Source organism: Corapipo altera, unplaced genomic scaffold, assembly GCF_003945725.1.
Source record: "Corapipo altera isolate COAL_440 unplaced genomic scaffold, ASM394572v1 98, whole genome shotgun sequence".
In the NCBI taxonomy this organism is placed as follows: domain Eukaryota; kingdom Metazoa; phylum Chordata; class Aves; order Passeriformes; family Pipridae; genus Corapipo; species Corapipo altera.
In genome coordinates, this window is record NW_020884914.1 from 6,448,724 (window position 1) to 6,465,061 (window position 16,338).

At 54.7% G+C, this 16,338-nt stretch overlaps 2 protein-coding genes across 2 annotated transcripts; both read right to left on the bottom strand.

Moving 5' to 3' along the window:
- Positions 1–195: 195 nt before the first annotated feature.
- Positions 196–8,255, bottom strand: HMOX2 (heme oxygenase 2). Its single transcript, XM_027655052.1, has 6 exons — positions 8,157–8,255; positions 4,024–4,130; positions 2,843–2,960; positions 2,095–2,586; positions 1,038–1,158; positions 196–956 (listed from the first exon to the last, which is right to left on the bottom strand). Exons 2-6 carry the CDS (start codon positions 4,104–4,106, stop codon positions 832–834), a joined length of 939 nt encoding a protein of 312 aa, XP_027510853.1. The 5' UTR covers positions 4,107–4,130; positions 8,157–8,255; the 3' UTR covers positions 196–831.
- Positions 8,256–8,442: 187 nt separating this feature from the next.
- LOC113952694 (zinc finger protein 501-like) lies at positions 8,443–13,985 on the bottom strand. The gene is made up of 3 exons (XM_027655050.1): positions 13,872–13,985; positions 13,412–13,530; positions 8,443–10,174 (listed from the first exon to the last, which is right to left on the bottom strand). The coding sequence occupies exons 2-3, from the start codon at positions 13,506–13,508 to the stop codon at positions 8,988–8,990; spliced, it is 1,284 nt and encodes a 427-aa protein (XP_027510851.1). The 5' UTR covers positions 13,509–13,530; positions 13,872–13,985; the 3' UTR covers positions 8,443–8,987.
- Positions 13,986–16,338: the final 2,353 nt, after the last annotated feature.

Here is a 16,338-nt window from a genome sequence, read left to right on the forward strand (position 1 = left end):
ACCCCACCAGGAACCCTCTCACCAGGAACCAGGGGAAAACCCAGGGGAGGCAGCAGGGACAGTGGGGTGCAAGAGCAGGAGTTTCTCAGGGACTGCCTGAGTCAGAGACAAGTACAACAGTGCTCCCATCTCCCCCTTAATCCCCTCCCCAGCCTCTCCTGTTCTCCCAGTGACTTGATTCTGGCTTTCCCCAGCTATAGCATTGCAACTTTTTATTTCAGTCAAGGCTTCAGGAAAAATAACCAACAACCAACCCTCAACCCCAAAGTTGCACAATACATATCTGTCACCTCCATACCCCCTCACGGTCCTGCCCCCATCCCCAGGGTGCTCCCTCCAACAGGAGTCAGATCCTTGGGACAGCACACCCAACAGGACACTGCTTTGAGGTAACAGCCCCACAGCACAGCTGCAGCTTCTCAGGGTGGGAAAGCAAGTGCTCTTTGCTGAAGAGGCTGATGACACATTCTGGGGATGCAGCCCAGGGCAGGAAACCCCCTCCGGACACTGCTCTGGGGATGGAGATGAAAAGCCAAGCACGTGAAGCCTTTGCCAGGACAGGACAGGACATCTTTAGCCTTAAAAGCTGCCCCAGCCTGGGCAGGGCAGGGCAGTGCTGCAGTGGAATCCTCACCCCCTCACACCGACCAGTCCTGGGCACTAGGTCAGCTAAAGACATCCCATTACAGCGGTGTGCAAGGAGGCTTGGACAGTCCCGCAGGATTCCTGTTTACTTCCTCACTCCAACTCTGCAGCCAACTCACCACCAGCAAGGGAAGGGTCTGAAAACGGACAGGGCACATCTCTCTCCTTGCCCCCACGCCGTGCCAGTCACAGGATGTACCAGGCTGCAGCTCCTGCTGCCACTGCCACGCAGGCTGCCAGCACCAGCTGCACGAGGGGCTGCCTGGCCAGACCCACCGCGGCGTGGAAAGGGCAGCCGGGCCCTGCCGCGCCTGCCAGGACACAGAAGGCACTGTTAGTGCTGCCAAGGCTCGTGCCACGCACGTGTGGCAGCTCTCCCTGCCCCCACCTACCCAGTTTGTCTGCGTAGTAGGGGCATTTGCGGATGTCTCCTTTTCCGTCGTGCACTGGAAACCCTCCGTCTTGGGCTTCTTCTGGCAGCGACCTGCCGATCTTGTCCAGCTCATCAAACACCTGCAAGTGGCCACAGCGAGCACGTGAGGCAGGCACAGCTCATCCAGAGCCCTGGAATCATCTGGAGAACAGGCAAGCACCACTCCTGCCTCCCTCCCTCCCACCGGGACTCCTTTGGGAGCACCTCGCTGCAAACCTGTGGTGGCACCTGGCACATGTTACAGCTCCAGGAAGGAACAGCCCATCCCAAAAGCATCCAGTCAGAGCCAGGAGAAGGCAGGACCACCCTGCTGCTCCCCTCCCATCCTGCTGCAGGTGGGAGTGTGAGCCAACTGCACACTGTCAGAGGATCCCTGCTCCTGCAGTGGCCAGGCAGCCCCTCCAGCTCTGTTGCCAGAGGATTCCATAAGGATCCTGATGAAGGAGCTAACCACATCCCAACACATTCCTGACCAGTTTAAACCACACTAACCAGCTACAAGCACAGATTAAAGCTCCCACCCAGTAGCTAAATCTGTGTTCATCCCCCTGGGGCAAGTGGCAGCTCAGTCAGGTTTGATGAAAGGCAAATGCTATGGGAGGAACAAGAGGCTCCAGACATTTTTGGCCATAGGGCAACATGTCAGACCTGAGACAGGAGATGACTGTCACCAGGGTGGTGTAACACACTCAAACTGTTTGAGGCTGTCTCAGAGTAACAGCTCTGTTCCCCCTACTGCTTCAGAGCCACACAGGCCACAGGAATCTTGAAGTCATATTAATTTTGCCCAAGTCAAAGGCCCAGCCTGTGGTGTTGGAGCACGGGAGGAATTCCTGCCCAACACCAGCTCCAGAAGCTAATGGAGAAGCTATTTAGAGTAGAATCCCAACCCCACAAGACAGAGGGGCTATGGTGGTCTCAGCCCCAAACCACTGCCTGGGTGAGCAGTCTGACTGGATCAGACCCAAAAGCAGCAGCACCTGCACACACAGGAGCTCAAGGGATTTGTTTAGTACCTGCATGTTAAATCTGAAGGCTCTGTTGGCCTCTTCCACGATCCTTTCCTTGGTGTTCTTGTCCAAGTCCAGAGCATTCATCCTTGCTCTGTAAAGCTGCTTGAACTGCTGTGCATTAGAAACATTCTCAAACACGTAGAACTGGATCCCTTCCTCAGTACTGGGCAACTTTAGGGCCCTCTGGGCCACCTTCTTCAGCACCTGGCCACCTGAGAGGTCCCCCATGTAGCGGGTGTAAGCGTGAGCCACCAGCAGCTCTGGCTCGTGCTGTCCCACATGATGGATTCTGTCCACATATTGCTGAGTTGCCTCTGAACACTGGATCTTCTCTTTCCAGTCTTCTCCATAGAAATATTTAAGGTCTTTAGCCAGTGCTTCCCTCCGGTGAAGCTCCACGGGGAAATAGAGAGGAGCAAAGACCGGGTTGTCCTTGTTGCGATCCATCTCCTCCTCCAGGGCAGAGTAGGTGAAGTGCAGGGCCACTGTGGCCAGCTATGGACAAAGCACAGCTCACCTGAGAAGCCAGTCCCTGGATCAGGACTGCTCCCCCCTGCTTGGAATTGGGGTAAACAAGGAGGAAACCCCCGGGCTCAACACAAAACCCGCCTGGAGAGCTCATACTAGGCAGGTATTGCTTGAAGGAGCAGAGGCTCTGCTCTGTCTACCCCCATAACACCCCCCAGGGCTGTGGGGCTCTGCCTCCAAGTCTGCATCACATCAAAGAGATCAGGAGCAGAGCAACACCCACCTTGAAGAGCTCCTTCCTGATCCGTCCTTTCAGGAAGTCCTTGACAAACTGGGTGTTCTCAGCACGGTCGTGGGATTCCTTAGTGCCCTCCTTCAGCAGCTCTGACAGGTCTGTGGGGCTGCAGGGGACAGGGAGAGCTCCTTTTACCCCACGCCCACACACAGCTATGAGTTTGTCCCTGCTGTGTTTGCAGGGATCCCCTTCAATCCCTAACATCCCAGGCCCAGATTGGAGAAGGTACAAGGTGGGACCCTCAGGCCACTCCCCAGGTTGAACTGGCACCAGCAGGAGGAAGCAGGGCAAGAATACCCTTAAAAAGTTTATTTCTCCTGAATTACACTGGTTTTGCAGGTTTCCATATGGTGAATTTCTAAAAAAAACCTCATTAAAATCTATGATTTGTAGTTACAGCCACTGCACTTACCTGGAGGGTGGTACAGTATCAACACTACACTCACTCAAATCATGCCAAAGTGCACTTTGTGTTTTTTATCACTAGTTTGCTACAAGTGGCACGTTCCCTGTTAGCTGGAAGAGAGACTTTGGACACTCCAGACCCACTGAGTGTGCCAGGAGAGCCAGGAAACATTAACTTCTTGTGAAGCTGAGCCTGTCAAGTCAAAGAAGTCAACCAGCCTATCTAGGTCTTCTGGGAAACACCCTGTTCTCCCTTCCCATTTTCCAGGTCTGAATCCTTGGGGTTTAGAGCATGTTTGTGAATTTGGTTTTGGAACTAACCTCCTAAAAAATGTTCTTGCCTGGACCTGCGGGTATTCTGCAAAGCAAGAAAGGCAGCTGTCCAGAGTGGAGTTCACCTCTAGAGTCACCTTTCAAAACAAGAAGCTGCTATCACATGAGCCTGCCCAGCGAGCCATGGAAAACCAGCTTCCTCGGCCAGGAAGGCAGAAACACAACCACCAAATGGTCAAAGTGTTTGTGGAATGTCAGTTTGATAGTGGCAGCTAAAAAAAAAAATAACTGTGTTGTCAGCCCTGCCAGATTGCTCCTTCCCATCCCTTCCAGTAGTTTGATTAAACAGATTTTACTGCACGTGTAGTTGATTAGTCATCTACTGGTGTCTCTCACTTCTTTCAGATGAGGAGAAGGATCACTCCTTGACCTGGCAGGTCTCCTGCCTTGCCCAGGGCTGTGTCTGTGCCACAGTGTAGGACAGGACTCACCTGACATTGTTGTCTTCTGTTTCCTCGTAGCGCGAGACATCCGCGTCTTCTCCCGCCTCCGGGCCCTCCATGGCCGATGGCATTGCTGCTCAGTGCTGGGGATCGGTCTGAAAGGCAAAATCAGGAAGGGGCTTTTGGGGGAAGCTGCTTTAGCAAAGGGATGGGTGTGAAATGTTGTCTAACAAGGAGCTTCTGGGCTGCCCCCCAGGCAGGGGGTGAGGAACAGCCGCCGTCCGTTTCCTCTGAACACCAGGCGCTTCCAAGGAAGCACATTTGTTTGTTCAGTTCAGCCCCCCCAGGAGAACCTCAACACCGACACCCAGCTCACTAAATATCAACCTCAGAGACCTACAACACAGCCAGCAGCCTGCATTTGGCTTCCCACTTCAGGGTGGCTCCTGGCTGAAGGTGAGAGCTCCAAGCTGGGAACCTGCACTGAAATCGTGAGCAAGCAGCTCTCCCCTGGTGCCACCAAATATTTCACCCAATGTGCTGCTCAGAGCAGAGTCACAGGAAAGGGAAGCACCTCCCCTTCACTCAGGAAGAAGAACAAGCTCCATTTCCACAGCAGCACAGAGCTTCCCTGGAAGAAAGCAGTGGGGAATTAGGCCAGCTGAGCTCTGAAGTCAGGCAGCTCACAGGGGAAGCAAGAACATTCCCTGAGACAGAATATAGGAACTTCCAAAGCAAGGGTAGATTTCACTGCTCCTGCTCCCACTCACAGCCTCCTCTCCTGCCTGCCAGGGTTTACTTCAAACCCCACAAGCAGCTGGGTTTCCCCTCCTCTTTTGCGAAAGGAAACAGAATCTCCTTGGACATACCAGGATGCACAAGACTTACCCAGAAGCAGGAACAATGGCTCACTCATTGGATCGGCACATCACACCTCGTGACTACTCCCCCCCCACACGCAGTTGGGGTAAACAAGGAGGAAACCCCCAGACTCGACACAAAACCAGCCTGGAGAGCCCATACCAGGGAGGTATCCCTTACACTGGCTGAGCACAGAAATCCAGGCACCTCATTTACAAAGTGGGTCTGTAATCAGCTTTGTGCAGAGCAGCACCACCACCTTAGAGGCAGCCTTGGCAGAGGAGCAAGGGGCTAAGCTGCTGCTGGCCCTTTGGAAAGCCTCACTCCAAGAGAGCCATCCTCATGCTCCCCCACTTCAGTCCAGCCCCCTCAGGGGGCTGCATCCTGCAGGACCTGGCAGGGTGAAGTCTCCCCACCCCAGGATGGGGAAGGGCAGGGCAGGTGGGAACACCAGCACATGGGCTCAAGATAGGTGAGGAAACCACCTTCAGGTGCTGTCCTGTCCATGTGATCACTCCCTAGACAGCACACGTGCTCACATCAGCTCAGCACACTGGACTCATCTTCGCTCCTCACACAGCTCCACCTTCAAACATTGGGAGATGCCCACTGTGGGGAAGGGAAACCAAAGCAGAGGCAAATCACCCACCTGAGCTCAGCCAGGAGCCTGTCATGGGCACAGGGGGCACAGCCCACTCACCTCTGCCAGTGCAGATCATCTCTCCAGCTCGACTTATGGCAGGCCAGACCTTCTCAAGAGATGCATATTCCAAAATGAAACTGGACAAACGAGTTCCAGCTTATCTTACAGCCCCAGAAAGCCAGAGGCCTGGAGGTAGGGTGTGCTGTCCCCACACACCTGCAACAGCCCCGGGTACAAAGCAGCAGGTGAGAGCAGAGCTACAGAGCACTTCAGCACCACTCATCCCTTGGGAGAGGCCTGAAGGCTGACATCAAATCCAGCCTAAAGGAACACACCACATCAGGCTCAGAAAATCATGGTTAACAGCAGCAGTGGCTCAAGGCTCCCAGTGGCCACGTGCACATGGCCCTGAGATCATCGCTGTACAAGACACCTCTGCTCACCCCTCAGAGCCTCCTCTCCCGCGCCTCGGGCACACCCGTGTTCAGCAGCACTCACCCACACGGGAACTCTGCTCCCCACATCACACAGGGGGAGCTCCTGGGGTCTCAGAAGCCTTTACCCAACCCTGTTACCGGTGCTGTAGCAGCACAGCTGATGAGAACAGGGAATGGCTGCCCCAGGAGCACTGTCTGCTGACGGGAGCAGGGTTCAGCACACAAACAGGCATTTAAGGTCTTTGATGCACTCTGGGACTTGTATCTGCAACTGTGCAGCAGAGGCTCAGTGTGACACGTTCCTCTCCATGGCAATAGGGCAGTCAGTGATGACAGCAGTCCCTGTAGCCCGAGGCAAGGGCAGAACACGTGCAGGAAATAGGGAAGCTCAGATTTTTCTGATACAGTTTCTAGTACAGACACCTCCCCGATGAGCCATGAATTCAAGAGACATGTCAGCACAAACCAGCCCCATCCTTTCCACTGCTGGGCTACTGCACAAGAACTGGGAGGAAGGAAAGTCAGAATCATTGCGCCTCTTATCACTACACATTGTTGCTTTTACTCAAAAACTGGCAACTCCAGCCCCTGGTCACAGCCCTGGTTTCTCAGGGTGCTCTGCTCCTCTGGAAAGGAGGTTGTGTCCCACATGCTAAGGAGGTGGCTCAGGCAGCTGCCCACCTCCTCTGCAGAGGCTGGAATGTCATTCCATTTGCTGCAGGAGCTCAGTTCATCCAGGACCTGGCTGATGTTCAGTGTAAACACATATCTTTGCAGTGCCTGGACAGCAGCCTGCCTGGGAGAAATCCAACTCAAATCAAAGCCATGAGCTGGGACAGCAGGGCTGGAGAGTGGGGAGGAGGTTTGCTACAGGACACCTCAGCATTCTAAACATCTCCTTCCCAATGACAGCATTCAAACCCTCCAAGAAAACATCCCACCTCATCCAGCCAGCAATTACTTTGCCCCCACGCACATCTCCCCAGCAAGCCTCACACCCCAGATGCACAGCTGCTCTTCTAGGGTAGGAAGACACTTAATCCCAATAATCCTGTGCCTTTTGAAGGAAGCAGGACTGGAAGCCCCAGAGTTGCTTGGGCACCCTGGGAGAAGTTCAATAGCTCAGGAACACCCAGGCAGTACAGAGTTCACCTTTGCTGTTTGACCTCCACGTAATTTCAAGGCATTTCCCCATACACAGAGCTCAGAGTGTGGCTGGACCTACCTGAGCATCACTGTGCTGGAGACAAACCCCAGAACTCCACTCTAGGGGCTGGAATCATCTCAGAGGTTACCTGGCAATCCCAGCAGGAGAGACTTGTGTCTCCTCCTCCCTCTGGGGAGGAATTTGGCACCGGCTGCTGCTGGAAATGGAGCCTCACAGAATAAATTACCACATTACCTGATCCCAGGTACGTTTAAGGCTTCATCAGGACACAGCCAAAATTCAGGCAATAATTCAAGTCTAAGACACTTCTATCAGTGCCCACACAAATGCTACTTCTGTCCCCCAGAGCTGCAGCTCAGCACCTCAGCAACCTGACCGAGGGAAGCTCCTGGCGAGCTCACAGACCTTCAGAGTGCTGTCCTTTGGTGGTGGCCTTTGTGACAGGCAGCACATCAGAAACCTATTTTCTCACCTTGGCTATGAGAACAGCCAAGGGACAAGTCAGTCAGGGTTGGATCTGGGATAAGAAAGACACAGATGGCTATATCAAAGAGCTCTTGCTCTGGGGAGAGCCAGTGCTCGCCCTGCCTGTCCCAGCACGCTGACAGCTGTGCCTGGGACGCGCCGAGCGGGGCCAGTGACTGGCACTCAGGGTGTAATGCACTGCTGGGTGTAAGTGCTGAGCCTTGAATAGGACAGTTCTTTCACCCAACAACGGAAAGGCAGGGACAGCGAGAGGCCTCGGAGGCCTTCGCCCTCCAAGCTGTTCTCTGAGCTCGGCGGGATCAAGGAGAGCCAAGTGCCCCTCTCGCACGGCTCCCGACCCGAAGCCCCGGGCAACCGTAACGAGCCGCCGCAGAGTCACCGCGGGGCTCTGAGGCCGCCGTGTCCCGGAGTGGGGACACAGGGCAAGGATCCGGGAGGGCTGACGACTGCGGGCCTGGCCCGGCAGACAGCTCGGCCGCCACAGCTCCGGGCCCGCCGTCCCAGAGTCCTCCCCTCGCCGCCGCAGGGTGCGGGACCAGCCCCGCGGAGCAGGGCCCGGAGCCCCCCCGTTGCCACGGAGACTCACCGGAGCCGCCTCCACCCTCCGCCCGCGGCGCGAAACAAAGACCCCGCACTGCCGGCCGGGATTTATTAATGAGGGGGGGTCACGGCGCGGCCAATCAGGACACACGGACGGCACGCGCCGGCGCCGCCGATTGGTGGGAGCGGCCGGGAAGTCACGCCGCGGCCCTGGCCCCGCCCCCTCACCTGGACGGCGCCGTGCGAGGCCCCGCCCCCGGGCGACGTCAGCTGCCGCGCATGCGCAGCGGGCACGAGCGGCGGCGGAGAAGAAAACATGGCGGCGACGGTGCTTCGGTACCCGCGGCTTTATTGGCTGCGGCAGCAACGACACCTAGCGCGGCTCCCGCCTCACGGCCCCTGCGGGGCGGGGGGCACACTCGGACAGCCCTCGGACAGCAAGGCGGCTGAGGACACCAGGCCTGGGGCTTCTCTGTGCTACAGCCCTAACCCGTGGGCTGAGGGGGGAGCCCGGTGTCTCTGAACTCGGGAATCAAGAGCGTTTGAGATAGTCCGTTTGGTTCACTATTAATGGACCGTAACGCGTGAGGACAGAGGAGAGTCATTTACCTCCCTCTGAAATACACCAGGCACATTCCAGCCTTTTCAAACCACTTCCTCTCTCTCCCAAGAGCTTCCCCTCCGACCCCCAGCGCCTCCCCTCTGAGCCCACGCTCCTCCTCAAACCTCCAGCTGCTCGCACTGCCTCTCCCTTTCTTCTCTCTCTCCTTTAGGACTTGTTCTCCTAAAATAAACTGCCTTCCCCCTCCAGGAGCAGGGCTGTCAGTGAAGCACAGACGCCAGGCTCGCAGCGATCAGCCCCGCCGCCCACGCCGCCCTAGGGCTGCCCGGCCCCGTGGGTTCGGCGGTGCCGCAGCAGCGCGGAGCTGACGGCGAAGCCCCTGCCGCAGTCGGCGCAGGCGAAGGGGCGCTCCCCGGTGTGTGTGCGGCGGTGCTGGGTGAGGTGGGCGCTCTGCCGAAAGCTGTCCCCGCAGTCGGCACAGGCGTACGGGCGCTCCCCCGTGTGCACCCGCCGGTGCCGCAGCAGCGCCGACCTCCACAGGAAGCTCTTCCCGCACTCCACGCACCTGAAGGGGCGCTCCCCGGTGTGGAAGCGGCGGTGCTGGATGAGGTGCGAGCTCACCGTGAAGCTCTTCCCGCACTCGGAGCACCCGTACGGGCGCTCGCCCGTGTGGAACCGCCGGTGCTGGATGAGGGCGGAGCTCACGGTGAAGCTCTTCCCGCAGTCGGAGCAGCCGTACGGCTTCTCCCCGGTGTGGACCCGCTGGTGTTTCATGAGCTCGGAGCTCTGGCTGAAGTTCTTCCCGCACTCGGAGCAGCCGTAGGGCTTCTCGCCGGTGTGGACGCGCCGGTGCCGCGCCAGTGCCGAGCTCACGCTGAAGCTCCTCCCGCAGCTGCCGCACTCGTAGGGCCTCTCCCCGGTGTGCACCCGCCGGTGCTGCACGAGCTGGGCATTCCCGGAGAAGCTCTTCCCGCACTCGGAACACCTGTAGGGCTTCTCCCCGGTGTGGGTCACCTGGTGGCGGAGCAGCTTGGAGCTCACGCTGAAGGTCTTCCCGCAGTCGGAGCACTCGTAGGGCCTCTCCCCCGTGTGGGTTCTCTGGTGCTGGATGAGATGAGAGCGTTGCCGGAAGCTGCCCCCGCACTCGGCACAGCCGAAGGGTTTCTCTCCGGTGTGGATCCTCCGGTGCTGGATGAGGTTGGAGCTCACCCGGAAGCCCTTCCCGCAGTCCCCACATACCATCAGTCTCCCCACAGATGGATTTCTCTGCTGGGTAATGTCTGTCGACCTCCTGAGACTCTTCCCACGCAGCATCACTCGGCTTTGCCTCTTCCCCAGAGGTCTCTGAACTCTTTCTGACCTGTGTGGGACGACTGGGTCCTGTGCTGGATTCTGGGAATTGTTCTCCTTGGAGAGTCCTGAGAGGAAAGCCTCGGGCTCTGCTGGCCCAGGGATGCCTTGGTGGGCATTCTCCTCTTTCTTGCTCACAATCCCATCTTCAGCTGCAAAAAAAGGAGAATCCAGAGAGAAGTCACAGGCAGGACAGGAAACACTGGAGAGAGGAAATCAGAAGGGGCCAAAGTGCAAAAACTCACCAGATTAAGTACAAAAAGTTTCGATATTTCCCTCCAAACTCTACAGTGGATTTCTCAAGAGTGTTCACAGGAAGAAACCCTGGAAATAGATGGCCCTGGGTGCTCTGCCAGAACCTGGATCCGCTGAAATTATTGGCTTATTAGAGGTGAAAGTTTAGTGCTCGAATGGGAAAGATGGCTGCTCTTCCAGGATATCTGAGAACATTATTAAAAGCTGAGCTGGAGTCATGGAAGGGCCACAAAGAACTGCCCTGCTCAGAACAGATGCAGCATCTGTGCTGCTGGTGTTGCAGAGAGAGAAAAGATGCCCAAAGGAGACACTGGCCCTAAGGGATGAGACATGGAGACCACCTGGAGCCTGGCTGATGCCAGTCTTAGAGCAGAAGAAAGGCAAATTTTGTGCGCCAGGGGTGCAAAGCAAACCTGGTGTGGGAGGTGGTTGGTGAATTGAAGATCCTCCGCGGGCAACTCCAGATAATTCACTGAGGAAATCCAATATAAACACAGAAGATGAAGGCAGTGCAAGTCCATGGAAGTAATGCCAACTGAACAGTACAACCAGCTCCTGGGACACAGGCAATGAACAAATCCCTGCCCTCTGATTCCCACCAAGTCTTGCAGAAACACAAGTGGGATGAATCTGTGCTGCACAGACTCAGGGTCACCTGAAAGCCTTTCCAGACAAGCGGCTGAACAAATTCCTCAGGTATCTACACAGAGCACTGCCTCCTTCCAGCCCGCTGCTCACCTATCCTCTAGGATAGAGGATGCTCCTCAATCCTCTAACATGGATTGAGGAGCATCCCAGCAGGTCCAGAAGCACAGATCCCAGCAGTGCTCTGGCTTCTGCTGTCCGTGGGGCCGTGGAGCTCTCTGCAGACTCACTGAGGGCTCATGTGCTAAACTGGCAAGACAGGATGTGTGGCACAGCCCCATCTGCTGCCAGGGAAGGGCCAGTGGATGTCAGAGGGATGTACATGGGATGTAGAAATGGCAGCATGCATCTCTGAGGAGAGGAATCACATCCAGGGTTAGACAGGTCAGTCAAGGGAAGAGATTCCAGATCATCGTGTACAGACCTGCTGTTGACTACACACAGACCCAAAACATGGCACAGGCTGAGGACTGAAGCTGCAAACACAAAGAGCCCCAGATCTGCCCATGGAAAAACTCAATGGCTCCTCCTGGATCTCTGAAAACCCCTGTGGAATGAACTGGTAACATACCAGGCACGTGGGGCTGATGGACAGACCACAGGCACTGCTGGTGCTCTGGCAGAGCTGGGCTGAGGAAGTGCTCACCTTGAAACAGGAGAGTCACTGCTGAACCAAGAAAGGAAGGAGAGTCCAGAATTACAACCCAGATGATAGAAGTACATATTTGATCTTCCTCTTTCTAGTCACTGTAAGAAAATCATAGCAATACAATTTCACTTTGAGCTCCTGAGATGCCTTTTGGGGTGTGGCATTGATGCTACTTTTCCCTCACATAGTTTCCCTTAAAATCATTTCTTGAGAGGAACAGAAACTGGAACTTTGCTATCCACTTCCACCTGTCTGCAGCCACTCCATCTAGGCCTGTAGGAGAAGAGGGATATCCAAAGGCAGGATAAGGACATTTCTGTCAGTCCAGCATGAAACTCCTGACCTGTAGGTCTGACTTTCTGAGCAGACAGTGGAGCTTGGGAAGTTGTTCTGTTGCTGTTGTCTGTAAAGGGTTTGATCAAAATCATGAACACAGAACCTCACCAGAGGAATTCATACTGGAAGCATTAGGGCTGAAGTGGCAAAAATGAATAAGCAAGAGAAAAAGGAAGAGTGTGGCTCCTTGTCAGCCCAGGCTAATTTGGGTTATGCTCAGGCCTCTGATAGGCCCAAGACTGCCAGGGCTAAGCTACAAGGAAAGCTCCAGGTAAGCAGAGTGAGTGTAAACATTGAGAGAGAACCTAAATATCACCTTAAATGTACCCTTGGATCTCTCTTTCTCAGGAGAAGGCACCTGGAGCTCCTCAGAGATGTCACCAATTTTAGCAAAAGAGATCTGGAGTGCAAAGGTGTTCCCAAAGACATTCATCCTTCACCAAACTGGTAAGGAAACTGAGTTGCCATGGGATGGATGACCCTCACGAGGTGGGAAGGAAGGGAAAAGAAGATCGATGATTCTGTTATTCAGGGGTAGGACACAAAGGCTGACTATAAACTGTGTCAGATCCTTATGACCAGCCAGGTGACAGGGGACATTCACTGCAGGTAAACACAAAGAACTGCAGAGGTGAACAGCATCTATACCTTGCATTTTTATCAGAATGGGCCCAGGATGTTCTTGGTATTATTCAGGAATGGCACCATGGAGTTAGAGCAGATGGATGAAAACTGCAGCTCCCAGGCAGACAAAACAGCTCATCAAATGCTAATGATTGTTTGGGAAAAACAATCAAACCCCACATCCTGTGTGTGCAAGGAGGGGATGGATCCCCCCTTTCAAAGAAATTCCAACAGAGCTGAGGCAGATACAGAGGATGACATGAAGGACCTGTACTCCTGTACAGATTCTGTAGAGATGACTCAGCTGCCCATTCTGTTGTGAAAAGGCACAGCTGACAGGGCTATTGCAGAGGACTATAAAACCACAAGTGGCCCATGGGTGGGGATCTCTGACATCAAGTGATCTCCTAGAGGGCAGTGTCAAAGCAAACCAAAGGAGGCAGTGACTCACGAAGCAGCTGAATATGCTGTGGAACTGCTGGATGAGAGCTGTCACTGATGCTAAACCGCACACAGCTTCAGATAGCAAGAAATTACAGACAGGGCTGTGAGATCAGGGAGACATGGTGTGTCTAGTTCAGGACTTTCTGAAGCCACAGAGTGCCAGGGCCTGTGAAAGCCCATGGCACAGCATTGCCTGTCTGCCTTCTCTGGGATCCAGCCCCAGCCTCTGCCAGGAGCAGCAGCAGTGCTGGGAGGACTGTGTTCCATCCTGGTACCACCAATCCTGCACATTCTGGTGTGGTTTGGGGATCCTGGATAAGTTTTTCTCACCACCAGGTTCACAGATGACTTGGCAGTGCTGGGTTAATGGTGGCACTCGATGACCTTAAACAGCTTTTCCAAGTTTAATGATTCTATGACTGTACCATCCCCTCACCTGCACAGGTGTCGCTCAGAACCATCTCGGTCTTCACTTGGAAGGTGCAGAGGTGGGAGAACCACAGTTCCTCCTTACGATCCATGTGGGAGATCATCTCCAGCTCCACTCTGGGGGTCCTGCTCCGTGGGGGAGACACGGGGTGGGTCAGACGGGCTGGTTGGAGACCCCGGGCATGGACCCCAGGGTGCACCGAGCCCTCTGCACTGCTACGGGCCCGCGGGAGCCCGGAGGGGCTGTGGGGGCTGCCCAGGCGTGGGGGGCGGCTGGGCATGGACCCCGGTAAAAAAAGCCCGTCCCAGCCCCGCCGGTGCCCGCGTCCCGTCCCTGGGGTCCCGTCCCAGCCCCGAGGGTCCCGTCCCTGGGGTCCCGTCCCTGGGGGTCCCGTCCCAGCCCCGCTGTGCCCCCGTCCGGTCCCGGGGGTCCCGTCTCAGCCCCGGAGGTCCCGTTCTGGGGGTACCGTTCCGTCCCGAGGGTCCCGTCCCAGCCCCTCACTCCTCTCGGTTCCGCTCGGCGGCTCCGCGGCCGCAGAGGCGCCGTCACGTGACGGGCACTGGTGGCCAATGGCGGCGGCGCCCGCGCCACTGAGGGCCACCCAAAATGGCGGCGGCGATGGCGGCAGTCCCGTCTCCCCTGAGGGCCCGTTACCTGCTGCCCGCTCCGCTCCGAGCTCTCCCCGCAGCCGCGGGGCCCCTCCCGTGTGCTGGGTGAGCCGCCGCGGCTGCCGGAGGCTGTCCCCGCAGGCGGACGGTTTCCCTTGGGGTGCCTCAACAGCGCTTGAGGGGGGAAGCGAGTGCCCACCCCGGGGGCAATACAGACCCTTTGCGCCAGAGGCTTAGTGAACAAGACGCGATCGAAAGAGCGCTTTCTAAGGAGAGGAGAGTATCCAGAGAACACCCGAGCAGAGCTCTGGAAATCTGTACGTGGGCTCGGTGCCCTTCCAGGAGTTGGGGACCCAACCTGGGCACTCGGGCTGAGGCTGCCCAGGTCCTGAGTGTTTCAAAAGAAGCAGCGGGATTGGTCTGAGTTTAGGCACGAGCTTAAATTCTTAGCAATCACACATGGTTTGGGTTGGAAGGGACATTAAAGCTCATCCCACCCCCCGCCATGGGCAGGGACACCTTCTACTAGACCAGGTTGCTCCAAGTCCCGTCCAACCTGGCCTTGGACACTTCCAGGGGCAGAGAGTCCACAGTCTCTCAGGGTGATCACAGGGATGTGTCACCTCTCCCTGGCACTTTGTGTTTCATTAACCAGCTGACGTGCAATGCCTCTGGAAGAAATCTTATGCTGGGATAATAAAGAAGCAAACCATCACATTTGAAATGCTCTCCCAGAACAGCTCCAGCTCCAGCTCTCTCCCCTTGAAGAGCCGCAGGGAGGATTGCTTTCGCATTTATCACTTCCATATCTAAACACTGGCACCCTTAGTGTGACTCTGTTAGCCCAGTAGAAGGGGAAGGCACAGCAGTCTATGTTCTGTGCTTTACAGAACATATTTTGCAGTTATTTTGTATATTTTGTACTTAAAACCTCTGAGGGTCTCAGCCGTGTCAGAGACCAGGTGCTGTGTAACAACCACTCAGAAAATGCCATTAAACAGGGTGAATGTACACAGAGAACTCTGCCTGTGTAAGAAAACTCCCTTCTCAGAATTATTTCACAGAAATCTGCAGCACAGCTTTGCTCAGAATAAACCTATTAAAGCCATTTTTTCCAGGCAGGAAATGTGGCAATACACAAACCAACATGGAATATTCAAAATCAGTCCCACTGGTCATTCGATTATCACAGCAAATTTAGAAGCTCACATGATGCATCTTGCTAAGACAGAGGCTTTGTGCAATGCCAATAACATATCTGCTCCTTTCTTAACAACTAATATTTTGTTGAAAAGGTTTGGGGTTTTTTTGCAGCATTGGAAGTGTTAAAAAAAAGAGGTATCAAACTATTTTTGATAACTGTTACTACAGAGCTGGAAATAAAAAATTATGACAATTTATCTTTCAAGGCAAATGAACCTGCATTAGGAAGGTAAACCCCCCAAAGAAATATCTACAAATTGAATTATTTGGCAACACATTAGCACTGGCAGATGGCAACACCAGCCTTAGATCAGGCAGGCCTGTGTTGCTCATGGATTAATGAAGCAGGAAAATGAATAATTGCTTTCAGATAATTTGCAGTGTATGTCAGATGTATCCTTATGGTCTTGAAGGTTGCAAAAGATTTCAAATCCTTTTCTCATCATCTAACAAAAGTTTTAGAATTACATTTTGTCAAGTTCAGCAGCAAGGAGGAATCAAGGGAAGTCTCTGCAAAGTGGTCACCTCCAAACACCGACAGCACAGATGTGGTATGAAAATACAGCTTTTTTTCCTCTTAAAAGTGGTTTATGACATGATATGAGTGATTATAACTTACATCCACTGAACTGTGATTCTGCATTCAATGAAGGTAACATGTAATAAAAGAATCGATCACAAAATCTTTGACTGTAGATGTAAGTCTTACCCAAAAACAGAACAAAAAAATCCTGGGACAGGATATTTATTTTCCCATATTAAGACTGGTAAGTAGGACTGAAGCTTTTCCATGTGTGAGGTGCAGACCTGAGAAATACAAGTACACTGAGGGAGCAGCATTCACTGTAAGGCCAGTTAAGGCAAGCCTTGTCTTTTTCCCATAACAAAGTCACTGCTGGGAGCTCTTGAACTGAGCAGGAGTGGTCACCCATTTTCCCTTCCCCAGCACCCCCTCAGGGAGGAGGAAAGCTGGGCAGGCCCTGAGGCTCCTGGGCCTCTTTCTTGCCAGCCCTTTGCCCAAGGCCCTGAGGCAGAGGTGGGGCTCAGCCCCTGGGCAGGAATCGGGCACAGGCTGAGCCCCAGGGGCACCAGACACAGGCGGGCTGAGCTCTTCTTCCTGGT

Coding starts and splice junctions, on each gene's coding strand:
- LOC113952694 (XM_027655050.1), bottom strand. CDS start 13,508: ATGATCTCCCACATGGATCGTAAGGAGGAACTGTGGTTCTCCCACCTC. Junction 10,175..13,411: donor TCTGAGCGACACCTGTGCAG/GTGAGGGGATGG, acceptor CTTTTTTTGCAG/CTGAAGATGGGATTGTGAGC.
- HMOX2 (XM_027655052.1), bottom strand. CDS start 4,106: ATGCCATCGGCCATGGAGGGCCCGGAGGCGGGAGAAGACGCGGATGTC. Junction 2,587..2,842: donor TCAGGAAGGAGCTCTTCAAG/GTGGGTGTTGCT, acceptor CTTTGTCCATAG/CTGGCCACAGTGGCCCTGCA. Junction 1,159..2,094: donor CCTTCAGATTTAACATGCAG/GTACTAAACAAA, acceptor GGCCACTTGCAG/GTGTTTGATGAGCTGGACAA.